At 40.2% G+C, this 17,350-nt stretch overlaps 1 protein-coding gene across 4 annotated transcripts in view; it reads left to right on the top strand.

Moving 5' to 3' along the window:
* Positions 1–4,571: 4,571 nt before the first annotated feature.
* The window catches only part of slc12a5a (solute carrier family 12 member 5a), a 197,630-nt gene continuing 184,851 nt past the window's right edge, over positions 4,572–17,350 (top strand). For 2 of the 4 annotated variants that reach the window (XM_086293399.1, XM_086293397.1), the window contains exon 1: positions 4,572–4,968. In XM_086293399.1, coding sequence (XP_086149525.1) covers positions 4,803–4,968 — 166 coding nt within the window. In that variant the 5' untranslated portion in view covers positions 4,572–4,802. The remainder of the gene's footprint in view (positions 4,969–17,350) is intronic. The other 2 variants (XM_086293398.1, XM_086293396.1) reach the window with 1 other exon arrangement.

Raw genomic sequence — 17,350 nt, 5'->3', positions numbered from 1 at the left:
TGCATCGACAGCTAGAAATATAGCATGTGCAATCATCTGTCACCAATTAAACTGCATCTTATGAAATGTCAATTTTCTTTCTCCACAGTTTTTTTTAGAGAACGTGTTACCATCTACCGGAACCAAATTCCTTGTATGTGTCTGCACATATACATGGCCAATAAACACGATTCTGATTCTGAGTATACATAGTAAAGTATGATACATCGTTTTATCATATTTCAAGTGTCACCATACTGAAAATACTGATAAATCTTATCAGTATGTACTTTTGATCCAGGGCACGATGTTAGGTTTGATCAAGGTTTTGAAGGTTTAACCTTGAACTTATCTGTCCACACACTGACATGTTTATCAGTTTGTGACCTAGATGATGATTGGTAAATGTGGTCTTTACTGGAAATGATGGCATTTGAGGTCATTCACTTCATTTCCTCTTAAATAGGGGTGGGAAAACTAACTGGTCAGTATAAACCCGAAAAAGACTAAGAATCAGCAGAAGTGAACTCATACTGAGCCAAGATGAAAGCGTTTTGTGTCGCTGTTCTTGTGCTGAATTTCATCTCTGTGTGCCAGCCTTCATCAGTGGCCTGTGAGAGGTATCTAAAAACAGCAGATAGGGATCAAGATGTAAGTCTCTTTTAAACCTTTATAGCTAAGATTATAGTTGTAAAACTGATTTGCTAGTAGAATTTTAGTAAAATGAAACTGCACCCATGTAATGGATTTGTGCAAGTTTGTATTTCATGAATAGTGTTAAATGTGTCAGATTAGTGCAAAACATTTACAAAGCAACAAAAAAAAAAAACTAAAATAACGAATGAACAAACAATGTCTTCATTTCAGCTGACTGGGAAATGGTACTTTATAGCCGTGTCCTCAAACAGCTGCTGGGCTACTGTATTCAGTGTCCTACCTGTCGGTGCCTATGTGAACATTACGGCAATGGAAGAAGCAAACATCTATGAAGCCACAGTTTCACTGAAAATGTAACTAATTTTCTTCCTTATAATTGTTGTTTATACTGTATGTTTGCCAGTGTTTGTGCTTCATATTTCATTATGTCATTTAAAGTTATTTTTTCATTCTTTATATCTTTTGACTACTAATTAAATCAGGTTTGGGCAGTGTAAAAGTTTAACTTCAAAAATTCACTACGAAAAAAGCACCATGACTGGGATTGACAGCAAGGGTAAGAGTTTTGATTAAAACATTTGTGTCACTGGAGTTTAATTATGAATCTCTTCATGTCTGTTTCTTTCAGTCACTATTAAACTTTTTAACTGCAGATTAATTATGTGCTCAAACCTTTTAACATTCACAAAATAATCAATAAAAACATAAAAGCACTAAAAGAGAAAATTCAGATATGAAAATCATATACATGTTTAATTTTTAAGCTTTTAAAGAATTGGTAGCATACTAGTTTTGTTGTCTTTTGTCTTCTCTGACTTTTTTCACATTCTTTTATTGTGTAAATAATAATCTTCACTTGTGATAGTATCTATAATACTATAATTCTGATGTTAAAAATTTAATCTCAAATGTTAAATGTATTTTAATTGTTTGTTCTCAAATTCTGTTGTTTTCATTAAAATTCCGTCGAAACTTGTGTTTCAGTTTGCCATCTTAAGGAGTAATCAACACACATGGGTGTATTTTCTTTTTGTTGCTGAGATTTATTGATAAAAACAGTACAAAAAAACCCCAACCATTTGTACACATATTTACAAATAATAATAAAAAGTGAGTGAGTACATTTCAACATTTTCAGCAATCACTCACAATCCTGGCACTGCCATGGTATCTGTAGTCTGCATTTACCACATGTGTATCTGTAGCAGTGAACACATCGCACAGTGGCATGATTGTTCTTGCATTTGTGTTTGACCTGACACATGGCTCTTTTTCCAGGGCTAGGTGTGGAGGGTTGTGTCCGAAGCAACTGTTCTTTTCTTGCCTTCTTCCCAGCTACATGAGAGTGAGCCAACTCTCTTGCAAGCTCCACCAGGAAGTCCACCCGTCTTTCCTTCGTCCCGGTGCATGCTTGATACAGCACATGTGCATTCAGTGCTGCCATGTCAATCATGTTATAGAACACGGCAACTGGCCAGCGCCGTGTTCCTCTGCGGACAGTGTACTCCCGCATCATCTGGTCCATCACATCCACACCACACGTTGTGGTGTAAACGGCGACAGTGTTTGGCTTCCTTTTGGTGGTGTTATCAGTCTGAACCACGCTCTGCACGCTGCTAAGAATATAGACTGTCTTCTTCCGTTTGGCCGCATTCGCCGTCAGCGTGGCAGCAGAGGTTGAAAACACCTAAGAAATAAGATAAATTGTTATTTCCATAGCACTTTTACACACAATGAAACACATAAACATAGAACCACAAAAGACCTGCAACATACCTGAGTGGTGAATTCATTGCGATCTGTGTGTCTAGCGGATTGAGGAATTTCCCAGCGACTCTTGTTGACTGTGCCGAGGATGGTGGTTTTCCGTCTAAGAAGTTTTTGCGCAAGTGAAAGCAATGTGAAGAAATTGTCCGTGGTAACATTTCTGCCCTTGTCTAGGAATGGTTCCATCAGCCTCATCACTACATTTTCAGACAGTCTCTCCCCACTGGGACGATTGGGGTCCTTGCCAAGATATGGGAAGACATTGCAAATGTACTTGGATTTTAGGTCGCAAGCCACCCAAAACTTGATCCCAAACTTGTCTGGTTTACTTGCAATATACTGCAGGAAACAGCACCGAGTCTTTGATGGGAAAAGCTGTTCATCAATGGTGATATGTAGACCAGGGTTGTAGCACGTGATACAGTTGGTGACAAATGATCCCCACACACTGGAAATTGCAGCGAACTTATCAGTCTTTGCTTGATCACTGCGGGGGGACCTGTCATCAAAGCGTAGGTGTTGCATGATGTCTTGGAAGCGGTTTCGCAGCATAGTTCGAATGATCTGTGGGTTTCCCAGGTTTGCTGACCAGCAGTCATGTAGTGATGGAACCCTAGTAACCGTTCAAGGCGTTGAACAAGATGACAATTGCATCCACCTCAACACAAAAGGAAGTTCACAGCTTTTAGCAGCTCCCCACCCCCACACACAAACAAAGAGGCAGATGGCAGTTAGAAATCAGCAATCATTCACACATCCCCACTCCCCCACTTCTCAGGTAACGACCTAATTTACATATGAATTGATGCTAAAAGACTAGCCAATTTAGCTTCCACTTGGCTGACAGAGGGTTAGAAAAGCCTGGGACTTGCAGTGTTTTAAGGATGGGTAATGACACTTGCCTGTTCTCCTTCTTTGTCGCTTCTGCAAGACGTAAAGTTTATGACTCAGGCTTTTCGAAGACAACTCGTATGCCATTTGGTAGCAAAAGAGAAAAAAGAAAAAAAAAGGAAGAGGATGTAAAAATTTTGGGGGAGGGTGTTCCAAACAAAACCAAAAACTAAAAAAACATCTCCAGTTGGAGACACGTTTACAATTTCCTGATATTACATCTAAAACAATTATAAACTGTGACGGTCACAAAACAGTCCACGTCCTGCTTACTTACCTTAACCTTTCATTGCCAAATGGTGGCACGATACAAACCAGTTTTATGGTATCCACCAACACTTTACAACAACGCAATAGATTAACAAAGCAGAACGAATGTATGGCGAATAATACATTAGATTACAACATAAAATAATACATTTGGGGAAAAATACAAATTAAAGATCAAATGATAAAAATACTTAAATATGACCCAATTTGAGGGCAGAGCTTTGAGATCCGTTAAGGAGAAATCAGCGTATGGCCGTAGACCATAAGAGGAAAATGAATGGGATGACTGTTTGTCTTGTTCCTTGCTTTCTCGGTTTTCTGAAACTAAAGTAGATCTGACGTGAATTTTACTTTCGTGTCAGAACTGAATTTTTATGTTTATTTTCTTTTGTTCCATTCTGTGTCAAGATCATCCTCCAGGTCTGGTCTGTGGGAAGACTAATAGTTCAGTTTTGCAGATCTTGTCAATGCTTTTACAGCATTGCCGGTGTGTTTGGGATGATGCGTCCTGGTGCAAAATAAAGCGAGAAGTCAAAATTTTGCCTTCTTTATCATGCGTTTTCAATAACAGCAAGACTAATGGCTTTATCATACATTGCTCAAAATATCTCTCTCTCATTAAGTTCTTTTATACCAAACAGGTGCAAATGATCCTCTTTAAAAAAATCCTAGTAGTGCTGGAAATGTATTTTTGATGTATCTTTTCTAATTTCCTTTTTATTAATGCGGTATGACGATTATTGAGGAAAGATCCCCTCAACTTTACAGCACATTACCACAGCTGGGTCAGAGACTGATTTTTGGTTGCCCAGCAACGGCCAATTTAGAGCCACAAAGAGCTGCGTTGATCTTAGTGTTAGATATAGGAAAAATTATAACAAAATGAGGAGAAATAAAAAATACCAGCTCATTAAAAAAATCATAATCATCATGTTTCGTGCATTACTATGTGTGTTTACGTTTGCTGTTTTTATTAAAATAAATATTCGGCTTTAGGACCCAGGTGCGCAGCAGCGGCAGACACCGGTTGATGAGATGGTCCACTCGGTATTACACATCTAATGGACCAACAAAGAGCGGCTGCTCGTCCAGCACTGAGTAGTAGGAGGTAAACTCCATAGACTGTAACTGTGGACTACTATAATCAGACAGGTGAGGGCATTTTGACCGTCTTTATCCGTCCGCGTCACCCCGCACCGTGACAAGAAGACCCGACTGTTGTCTCACCGGCGACAACCATGAGCCAGAGGTTCACCGTCTCCAAGAGCGACGGCGACCGGCGCCCCTCCGACATGCAGGGGGAGGTGAACCAGCTGTTTGAGGGAGACGAGCCCCCGACCACCAGCAGCAGCAGCGCGGAGGGACAGGCTGCAGCTGGTACTGAAACGGTGCTGGTGCTGAAAGGTAAGGAGATCCTCCAGCCGGCTTCTTCACCCTGTTTGTTAGCTGTGCGCTATATGCTAGCAACCCTAATGCTTGACTGCTGCTCGGTGACACCACATTGTCTCTGTGTGACTTGAATTCCTAATAACCCTCGGGGCACCGTCTGGTCAGTAACAGAGGCGCGTACAGCAAATCCTGCAGTTGTCCTTTTTCTTCAGCAATTGTGATGTTACAGGTGCATGCATTGTTCAAAAATATTGGAAGATGCATGCAGTGTGAGACAGAAAACAAAGCATTTGGGGACTTAATTATCATATGGCCTGTTAAATTTTGTATGTCTCAGGCATTTTCCTTCCCCTCCCACAGCATTTAACTGCACTACAAGTAATCTAGTACCTTCTCAGTTCAGGATGTAGGGTATGTGCTGGTGCATTTTATAGTATTTATCTCTAGATCTATATATTTTTTTATTTGTTAGGCTTTACAGTATGTGAGCAGAAAAGACTAATTGCACCCTGTCTTGAAGGGAGTATCAATGTCAAGTAATATACAGTTTCTGTGGTAAGGCTTAAATTCAATGGAGAACTAATAATTGTTCTTTCCTTTTTTATTGAGTTGTTCCCAAGGTTAGGGATAATTTAGCTGGTAAAACCCAGGACATTATAATTAATAAGGAGCATTAAACCTTCTCTTTTACTATTTTCACTTTCTAGAATAGTTTTTTTTTCAGTTTCATCAATCTGTGCCAAAGTGGTTTTCTGTCACCAGTTTGCCCATATGAAAGAATCAACGTCCCCTCAGTCCTTGCGTGAATCAAACACAGCAATGCGGAACAAATGGAAATCCCCATTTGTCCAGGAATGGAGGCCTTTACCATTAACTATGATTAGAATGACAAAAAGTACAGTGATTCATGTCCATTCAAGTGCAAATGGAGATTTATCTGCAAATGGATCAATACATTTCATACTCTGTAAGGCTGCTGCATTAATGACATTTCATGTTAATTGGCCAGGCTCCCCAGACTCCCTTTAAATGGCTTTATTGGAGCTCTAGATTAGCTTCCACTTTATTCAAAGAACTGTAGCCTTAGTTTGGTATTCAGCCTGATTCTTTTTGCAGAGCTGCAAGCAGCAGTGTGGAAACACCATTTAGAATAAAGAGTTAATTATTAAATATTTTTTGTCATAGTACATTATAATTCAGGGTGTTTTTTTTTTATTTATATCTGTACTCTCAGTTCTGGCACTTGTTGGTTAACTATATCACTACCTGAGTAACTACCTTTTTTAGTTCATATATTAGCTTTGATCCTGGACATTTTTGTCTTTATATCACTTCTGGTGTGCTAAGGTTCAGTAGCATTCACATGTTTATACAGTGAAACCAGCTGCCTCCTTAATTGGGAATAAATGATTTTCACTACCAGTCCAGTTTTTCCCATTATTGCTACAAGTGGCTCAGAACTGGCCACTTACTCCTGTGTGTGTGCCCCAGTATGTGACAGTCATTTCACTTGACAGACAGACTGGTCAGTAGGAATGTATCTCACAGTCGACTTCCTTTAGAGACAAGGATCACTTTATTTAAGGACTCTCCCTAATGATACACCTTGCTCATACTGGTATCTCTGCATCCATTTTGCTGGTTGCCATGGTGATGCAGTACATTTTCGCTAGAGTTGGCTTAGAAATGGTCTCACAGTAAAATGTTTTCTGTCTTATCAGGTACCGTTATGAAATCAATCTGTTCATGTTTGTACCCCTCGGAAAACAACTGTTGTAACATTGCTGAACCTGTGAGTAGGGCTGGGCTCTACAATATATTAACATTTAAGCTGTATTAATATATTTTTAAACTAGTGTTTGTAACGATTCTCTAAAGCCATGGTTCAGTTTGTGCCTTAATTTTCAGGCCACAGTTTGGGTTGTAGCATGTTCTTTGTTCCCAAAAATCTTCATTTCTATTAACTCTCAGAGTCAAAACAGCAAGAAAGATTGCTGCTGACTAGGGCTGGGCCATATCATACCATTCATGGTAATACCGGTATAATGTTGGGCAACAATAAGAAAATGAAATATCGCGATAGACTATGGGTAAAATGCGCATGTGCAGTGCCTTTGTTTTCATACGCACATGGCGGAAAAAGCATGGTGCTGACGGAGAATGAGAAGGGCAAACGCGGATCGTTGAATGAAACGGATGAACCAGAATTGATTTTTAAAAATGCTGCAACTTCAGTGGTGTGGAACTGGTTTAACTTTCATCCATCAGATACACAACAAAGCACTATTTTTGCTAGAGCATGCTAGCGGGCCGTTGTTATTACCGTGTTTTTTGGAAAATACGGCACACTTAAAATCAATCCTTTGATTTGTTTGAAAATCAACAGTGCCCCTTATAATCCCGTGTGCCTTATGTACGAATTCTGGTTGTGTTTACTGACACAGTGTTTACTGATGTTTTAGTACGACTTTGCTAAGCTACAAACCCGCACCGCTTGATGGATTGCCGGAGCATTACGGCTATTGTAGGCAGGAGCCTCGCGGAGTGATACGTACTGTGCTTCAACATAATATTACCGTATTGTGTGTGTATAACTTCTTTTTAAGTTTTGTGGATATTATACATGGTTATGCTGAGGATATGTTGGCCAATTTCCACTGGAAATGCTTTTTGGTTAAACTGTCAGCAAGGAATTTGCATTTGCACGGTAAAATTTTTATATTACTTTAATGCACATAAAAACATCTGCTTGTTTAAGTGAAAATACATTGATGGGGGTTTTTTTGTACTAATAAAGTTGTGGAGTTATAAAGTATTTTGTCTAGTGTCAATTATATCGTCAGTTATACCGTTATCGCAAATTTTCAAATGTATATCATGATAAATATTTTTGGTCATATCGCCCTGCTCTACTGCTGACACCTCTCACCCTGGTGAGATACTGGTAGCAGGCTGTGGGTCATCAGGGCCAATGCCTCACATTGCAAGAGCAGTTTCTTTCTGTCAGCAGTTCGACTACTTAACAAAGCCTAGTACTTCAACCCTGACTCCTTATAATGAATGTGCTACGTTAGCACACGTACTTACTCACCTACGCTATAAAAACATTGCACGTTGGACTCATTGCAGTTGAGTGCTTTGCACATGATGTTCACACTTAGATTTCACACGTCCCCCTTCTCTGTAAGTATTTTATATTTTCTTTTTTTGTGTTATTGTATTGTATGGTACTAAGACTCCTTGTTTGTGTAAGTAGTTGGCAGCAAATGAGATTTTGATTCTGATTACACTATTCTGACGTATATCCACTTCAGTTTTGATGTGAATTTTCTTTCAACATTATTGAATCTACAAGAGTAGTACATTTTAACCTGATACTAACCACCTCCTGCACATGTCTAATTAACATACTAAATACCATCTTTAATTTCTCAACCTCCACTGCTCTTTTACAGCAGTGCAAAAGAGAAGCAAAATGAGAAGAAATTATTGTCAAAAGAGACCATGGGTGGTTGGATCACAGTGTCTGTTTCATAGGACTAGGATGAGATGGTACCACTTTTAAACAATACATTTTAATATCTGCATTACATAAAGTATTTCTTTCATTAAGCTGTGCCAGTACTTTTCTCTCTCACTTCAATCTTATACACGTGACACTCCACCTTTGCTGTCCTTTTGTCTACACACTGTACAAGGTATACATTCAGCATTACAGCTGATTCGAGTTCATCTATTTGGTGAAAACACAATAGGAATTTGCCATCATCAAAGTCACCTGACTTTCTTCACAAAAACAGTCATTTTACCTCGTGGAATGCTATTTGTTGGTCTAACTTTGGCTTTTTGAGATGTTAATTTGAATTGAAACTAAACTATTGGAACATCAGAGACACGCATACACACAACAGCTAACCAATTTAGGTAGCTACTGACACACACAAAATGGACCCACAACATGAGACTGGTGATTTTTGTGTTGGGAATTCAAGCCATGTTACAGAACTTTTGCCCCCCTACTAAAATTATTTTTTACTGCTGAGCCCATTCTCAATATTTCTTAGTTCGTATTTTGTAAGTACTCCAACCGCACTCATTGTGGATGAATACCAGTACAAGTCAGCTTCAAATAAACCCTGCTACTGGAAAGTCTACAGCTATTGTGGTGGTGGATATCCAGTACATACAGTCTTCACATAGTTTTCCCAATATCTGACAAATTGAGCAAATAAACAGCTACGGTATGTCTTTATTTGCATCTATTAAGCATGGTGTACCACAGGGGTAGGTTTGTGGTCTCTCTCATGATATATAGATGTATAGATATACCATCTACCCATGAGATGCTCTGATCCTGGCATGTTGAGATCTCTCTTTGTGATATTTTTGTCATTGTTGGTTTTTAAGGTTTTAAGGTCCATTGTGTGACCTCTTAGCATTGTACTCTCTGGAGCAATGCTTTCTTGGGCAGATGTTTGCATGTTTTTTGGGACCTTGCTTAAAATTAAAGGGCTCAGTATCTTTACATTGAGCATTCTGAAGCTTTGAAGTGATCTCGTAGAGAAAACCAGGCCAGCTTAGTGTTTTAAATATAATTTTAATGGGAGAACACTCCCTTTAGTAGAGTTTCAATTTCTTTCTTTCTGCCTCCATAATTTTATTTTAGGACTCTATTAAAGTACTATTATGTTACACAGTTCAAAATAATATTTATCTTTGTTTGGCTTGGTGCAGCCCCTAAGGTCATACTCTGTCTGGAACAACTTTGAAAAGTTTCCTCTAAATAACTAAAATAGTTTAAAAAAAAATTATTTTGTTTTACTTATATACCATGACTGGGAATTTTTTCTACTTCAGATGTAACTTGACCATAAATTCTTAGAAGGGCTTCATTTATTATCCATTAATCTGTTTTCTTTGTGAATTATTTTGACAATATTTCATTCAGTTTTCATGTTACCTTGAAAAATGCCTAAATAGATTTTTTTTTTTATATGACAATTTGTGCTGATTTCTTTCTTTCTTTGTATCTTATTGATGAATAGGCTAACTGTTGACACTATTGTGCATCCCATATTGACCATGTGAGTTTGTATCATATTTGCTGGCGCTGGAAGATCATGACAGTTTGTCCGTGAGTGTAAGGGATAGTTTAGCTGAAACAGAGGGAGTACATATAATTATTTCAAGGGAAATGCAAAAAATAATTAAATGGGTTTTGCATAGGCCTGCAGGTTTGAATCTGTCAATGTAATTATGCCTTTGTTGGCATTCTCTTGCTATGTTATAATTCTACCATCTACTACAACTTCTTTGGACTTACTGTTATTTTTAACTGGTGACCAAAGCAGTATCTGAATTCTTCCCCCTTGGCCTGCACTCATGGTCCTGTTTCTGTTGATCCAGAGGGAGATTTGAGCTCGGTCGTCTCAGCCAGTCAGTTTGGCCGCAGAAGGAAGGACAGTTTGCATCTGGCTGCCAAGTGCCCTCTCTATCCTTGACCTTGCCGCCCTGTGAAGAGATATATCTTCGTTAAAGCTGTTTGGTTCAGTGGAATGGGCTGCAGATAGGTTCAAGATATGCTGGGGTTTTCACAGTAGATGGTAAAGCAAAGCGACCTTGAAGTTCAGAGTCTGGCCAAGCAGAAAGCCCACATTTATTGATAAGATTTTTGAAATCACACTTGCACATAATATAATCTGCAGTATTGCTTGCAGTTCAGAAAAAAATGGCTTCTTGAGCTACCTGTAATGCGTGATAGTAGACATAATTAGCATTTAAATTACAAATCATACAAATTAAAAGCAATTTTATTATCCTATTCCAATATACCTGACTGCAAAGTCAACTTTCCTTCAATGCAAAATATTATTTTTATAATAAAAGAAATCAGTGAACTTTTTGACATTTTTCCCAAGCTGCAACAAGTTACAGGATCTTCTCTCACTGAAACATCCAAAAAAAAGTGCTCTGCTGCTGGAAAGAGGTACAAATACTTGACTGAAAATGACTTGATTTATTTTACCAAACAAAAAGCAGGTTCAATATATTTATATGCTAGAAAGAAAATGTAAGGTGCTTGAATCATTTTCCAATATGATTATAAATTCAGCAGATAACAGGACGTCACCCATTTTCTTTTTTCAGTTTTTAATCATAACTGCTTTGATCTTTTGACTCTTCCCAGCAAAGGACCAAATTATAAGCCAGTCTCATGTCTTTAGTGTTGTGGTGCATAAGGCTGACTTGGCAGGGGTTTAATGTGTGTCATGGTGTTCTGTTTCTCTCTAAGCAAATGCAGTCCAGAAGTAATGACACACTATGAGAGCATGATCAACACAGCAGGCAAACAATCTGCTGGCTCTGAGCTGTGCTAACTTGAACTTTAGTCTTTGTTAGCTTCTTTACAACGTCCATGTTCAGCTGTTTGAAGGTAAATGTGATCAGATGGTCATCAGATCATAGTGTAACACAGGTAGACTTTTTTTTTTGCACTAGCTGGCATGACATGACCTAAAACCTCCAATGGAAATAACCGGTATCACAACGGTGATTATCACTGCTTGCTAAGGCTCTATGTATATTCACCTAAAAAGAGGCGTTTCATGCATCATATGATTCTTCCACCACACACAATTTATCATATGTTGATGATGATAAAGATAAAATGGTTATACATAAAAAAATCTAACCATAAACTGCAGCACTGTTGCAGATAAGATGAGAAAATCATTACGCTTGTAATTTAGTGCAGAGAGTGAAGTACAGGGGCCAATCAAAATAAAACAAGAAGTAGCACACACTGAGACTCAGACTAGGACATGTGAATGTGAGACTGGGAGTGGGACTAAATAGACATGGAGACATGAGAGACAAAGGCAAGAAACACAGAAGATTACAGGAACAGGAAGGGACTAACACAGGGACCGGACTTCGGACGTACTACGTACAAGACAGGGAACACAGGCTGCCACGGAAACAGAGAGACCATACATAAACTGGGACATGACTGGAGAGACTGGAGGTAAACAAATATGAGGACACAGAGATCAGACAGAGACACACTGGACATGAAGGGAAACAAACAGAAGTAAACCAAAAATCAAAAACTATAAATAACAAGCTCTAAAGGCACTAGAAAATAAATATTCAGGAACCAACTAACAAGAACCAAAACTGAAAATACTCTATCAGTGACCCAGGACTATGACAAGTTTAGCTTGTGAGTGTATGCACATTGTTTGCCTGCGCTGCTGTGTCTTGGACCAGCTTCTAATTTGTCACACCAGTAGGCTACTGGTTAGGGCCAGTGACACTGGAAATTACCTGATTCTGGTCATCCATCCATCCATCCATCCATCTTCATCCGCTTTATCCGGGGCCGGGTCGCGGGGGCAGCAGCCTAAGCAAAGAGGCCCAGACCTCCCTCTCCCCAGCCACCTCCTCCAGCTTATCCGGGGGAATACCAAGGCGTTCCCAGGCCAGCCGAGAGATATAATCTCTCCAGCGTGTCCTGGGTCTGCCCCGGGGCCTCCTCCCGGTGGGACATGCCTGGAACACCTCACCCAGGAGGCGCCCAGGGGGCATCCTTGTCAGATGCCCGAACCACCTCAGCTGGCTCCTTTCGATGTGGAGCAGCAGCTGCTCTACTCTGAGCCCCTCCCAGATGGCTGAACTTCTCACCCTATCTCTAAGGGAGAGGCCAGCCACCCTTCGGAGGAAGCTCATTTCTGCCGCTTGTATCCGCGATCTCGTTCTTTCGGTCACTACCCACAGCTCGTGGCCATAGGTGAGGGTAGGGACGTAGATCGACCGGTAAATTGAGAGCTTCGCTTTTACACTCAGCTCCCTCTTCACCACGACGGACCGGAGCAGCATCCGCATTACTGCAGCTGCAGCCCCAATCCGTCTGTCGATCTCCGGCTCCCTTCTCCCATCACTCGCGAACAAGACCCTGAGATACTTGAACTCCTCCACTTGGGGCAGGAACTCATCCCCGACCCGGAGTGGGCACTCCACCCTTTTCCGGCTGAGAACCATGGCCTCAGATTTGGAGGTGCTGATCCTCATTCCTGCTGCTTCACACTTGGCTGCGAACCGTTCCAGTGCGAGCTGGAGGCCCCCACCCGATGAAGCCAACAGAACCACATCATCTGCAAAAATCAGAGATGAGATTCTGAGGCCACCAAAGCGAAAGCCCTCCGCCACTTGGCTGCGCCTAGAAATCCTGTCCATAAAAATTATGAACAGAACCGGAGACAAAGGGCAGCCCTGGCAGAGCCCATCACCCACCGGGAACGAGTCCGACTTATTGCCGGCAATGCGAACCAAGCTCTTGCAACGGTTGTATAGGGATCGAATGGCCCGTAGCAATGGGCCAGACACCCCATATTCCCGCAACACCTCCCACAGGACACCCCGAGGGACACGGTCGAATGCCTTCTCCAAGTCCACAAAACACATGTAGACTGGTTGGGCAAACTCCCATGCACCCTCAAGTATCCTGGAGAGGATAAAGAGCTGGTCCAGTGTTCCGCGACCAGGACGAAAACCGCATTGTTCCTCCCGTATCCGAGGTTCGACTAACGGACGAACTCTCCTTTCCAGCACCCTGGCATAGACTTTCCCAGGGAGGCTGAGGAGTGTGATTCCCCCTGTAGTTGGAACACACCCTCCGGTCCCCCTTCTTAAAGATGGGGACCACCACCCTGGTCACTGGTTGGTCAATCAATGCATCTGTAATTTAAATGTAAATTAGATCAAATGATTTAAAGTTGCTTTCATAATTAAACTGGCCAAACACTGGCTCACTGAAGATAACTAATACAAGATAGATATCTTCAGTTAGCCTATTAAACTGGTCAAACATTAAATAGAAGATAACTAATACAATAACTGTAAATATCACATGTCACTTTTCTATAAATTTGATTAAACATTCACTTAATAAGGTGGGGTATGGCAGTCCTGGTGGATTTGGAAATCCCTGTTGTGATTGGCTTAGATTTGCAGAAATGATCTGCAAAAATTAACAGTTGTCATTTTAATAATAAGTCACAATATGAGCATTTTTTAAAAATTTTATTACTTGTCTTCTGATAGCACTGCGTAGTGGAGGTTTGACTTGCCTTGTTGTTGTGGCTTCTTGTTACTCAGTTAATCCCTTCAATGTTTCAAACTTATCTGTGTCGAAAGACACTGGCAACTTTCTCTTGTATTGACTACTGCTTCACTTGTACTGTTTGAAATGCTCTGTTCCTGTTATTTGGTCTGACGTCAGGTAGTGTACAGAAGGGTAATCAAAGCTTGTTTTGCTTATAAAGCAGCTGCTTGTGGTTGGAAACAGGGTTGATGAGATTTATGAGAGTGAAGCTGTGGACCGTAAATCCAAAACAAGTGGCTGAAAGACAGTAAGCACAGTGAGTGCTCATTATCTGTGGCGTTCTTACACCTTGCACAATCATTTGATTCATATTTAATCTGAAAATATTGAATACAGGAGCCTTGAGATCACAGTTAAAGCATAAATCCTTCTGCAAAATCAACGTAACTGCCTTGATTAAACAACATTAAAAAAATTCCCTTCCCCCTCGGGTGTGATTTCCATTTTGACCTCGGGACTTCCAGGACATACTCCGCACAGAAGCTCCTTTGTACTATACATACCTGGTTATGGCATTCTATGTATGACTGTGTGTGCATTTATATGTCTGTATATATGTAGAGAGAGATACTATGAGTGTCCGTAGTTATTCTGGATCGTCTCTTTATAAACCACAATCACTCACTCATGCACTCCTCACCCTTCACCACTGAGGTTTTCAGTCGAAACTGTTTGTGTGTTTATGTGCTCATCATCACGTTTTATTAATGTATTAACTAATGTAGCAGAAACACAGACATATGACATTTATAACCGTAACTCAATTTGTCCTCGGTGTTTTGGTTCATGAGGCTGATTTGGCTGAGATTTAATCTGTATTGCGGTGTTCTGTTTCCCTCCAGGCAAATGCTGTCCAGAAGCAGTGACACAGTATAAGAGCACTGTGAACACCGCAGACAAATTCACAGAACAAAACCCAATAACCCCATGGCACAAACGGTGGTATTTTTCTTCTCCCTGATTTGATAGCCCATCACTGCACAAACCACTAGGGATCTTGCAGGTTAAAGGCTATTTATTGGTAAATCCCACCGCTGAACTGCACCGTCATCGTGTAATGTCTGGAAAAGTATGTATTATATGTATTTACATGGCATTATTACCCAGACACTGATGACAAAGCGCATGGCTGGCAGTATTCTATATTTGTTATTGATAACAATGCCAAGGCCAGCACAGGCCAAGTCTTTTGGTTTTGAAAAGAAGTCAAACTATAAAGAAATTGTAATCTTATTTAATAAAGCATGCAGTTAATTTAGTGGTATAGTATGATTTGGGGCGTTGCAACATTGTGATTGACAAGTCATTACAATGCAGTCAGATCCATCTCTTATTCATTTTGTCTGGCTCAAGAAAAATCTAGGTTGTGAAGGCCAGATTACCAAACTCAAGTTTTTAAAAAAAAGATACCACAAAACAACAGGTCAAGTGCCTAGCATTGTTGTGTGTTTGTCATATGCAGAGCTTTGCAAATAGTTGTCTATATGTTGTGGCGTGGGGTGTGGAGTCATTAAAAACCCAACTTACCTAGGCTATTGGGAATGTTGCGATGTTTTGTTCTAATGCTTATTGGTTAAAAGGTAGGTCAAAGGGGGGAAAGCTAAAAAAATACAAAAAAAACATGAAAAGCTCAGATAGTGGTTTCAGTGGACAGTTTCATTTTGTTAAACCTTGGTTTCTGTTCCCCTCTTTGTATGTATTAATTTATTTTTTTAACAAGTGCCAAGACCAAAAACACCACAAGCTAGATTAGCACACAGATGAGTTGTTCCACATTTTCTTTGCACTGCTCAGTGACAATAAAAGCACATCTAGACAATGGCCTGCAAAGCTGTGCCTTGTCTCTGCATAGACCAACATACAACCATTCTCCAGAATTAATTCTGAACTTTTCCATGATATTCTTCAATAATGTTGTAATGTTCTTCTACAGTAATTAAATTATTTTGATGCGTTGGTTAATATGCTGCTTAGTGGCTACATAGTGTAAACCACTACACTATCTACACTACACAATCTACCACAGCTGATAGAATTTAGACTGTTGACTATGCAAAGGTGCCCTGGAATATCCAGCACATAGTAACAGGATGTAAGATGTAAGATGCAAGCTGCGACAGCTTACACTTGGAAGCAAACCAAGTGGCTGGGATAGTGTACAGGAACATCTGTATGAACCAGAAGTCTTCCAGTCCCTGTGGGAGATTCAACAAAAGGTGGTTGAGAACAACAAGGCTAAGGTTCCGTGGGACTTTGAGTTCCAGACAGAGATAGTTTTGGTTGACAAAGAAGAGAAGACTGCAGTTGTGATAGATGAGGCAATCCCACCCAAGGAAAAGAGGAATATCAGAGAATAGAGACGTACCAGGGGGCCAAGAAAACACTGGACCAGATGTGAAAGTTAAAGTCCAAAGTGGTCGCAGTGATAATGGGAGCATTAGGAGCTGTAACCATGAACCTGGATAAGTGGCTCCACTAGATTCCAGGCACACATCAAGGGTCCCTGTCCAGAAGAGTGCAGTCCTAGTGAGTGCACCTCACACTCCTAGACCTCAGCTTGTGTTGTTGGGTCTCTACTCAAAATTAATAGAAGTATGAACGCAGAACAGCACCTTCAGATTATGATCCAGCATTTAGGACCTTCTTCAAAGCATCTGATTTACAAGTGCTTCATTTTTCAGCATGAGAAATACATTGTCAGTGAAGTAAAACATACCTGGACAACAAAACACACAGTGGAACGGAATTAGTCATGGATTGGCCTCTTCAGAGCCAGAGAAACTCTAAATGATTGAAATGGTGTGTTATCAACAAAGAGGGCTTTTAAAATCCTTAGCTGGGAGAGAATTCAGGCTGTGATGAAAAATAATAGTGGTCATACCAAATTACTTTCAAGCATCTTAGAATCGTACATACTCTCTTTTTGCCTTATTATCTGTTTCCACAATGATTTTTCAGGTCCATAAATCGCTGCATCAGTTTCCCAGTTTCCTAGAAAATTTAAGGGATGACTCAAGACTTGTGCACAGTACTACTAATATTAATATTCACTTAAATTTTACTGGACTCTGTACCTAACAGTGGTTGCCAGCAATTGTTCCTCCATTATAATGTACTGTTGGCTGACCAGACTGAGGATTGTTTGTGTGTTGATTCAGGCATGTCTACCTCTGTGCTGTAATGGCTCTTGTGTAAATATTAATAGGCAGCCTCTTTGATATAAAGGAACAGGCT

Source organism: Aulonocara sp. 'chitande type north' Nkhata Bay, linkage group LG5 (assembly GCF_057382095.1).
Source record: "Aulonocara sp. 'chitande type north' Nkhata Bay isolate Kocher_YH1m ecotype deep benthic linkage group LG5, A_spYH_male_GT1.1, whole genome shotgun sequence".
Classification (NCBI taxonomy): domain Eukaryota; kingdom Metazoa; phylum Chordata; class Actinopteri; order Cichliformes; family Cichlidae; genus Aulonocara; species Aulonocara sp. 'chitande type north' Nkhata Bay.
The sequence above is the reverse complement of the archived record's forward strand: the minus strand, read 5'-3'. Positions and strand labels throughout refer to the sequence as shown.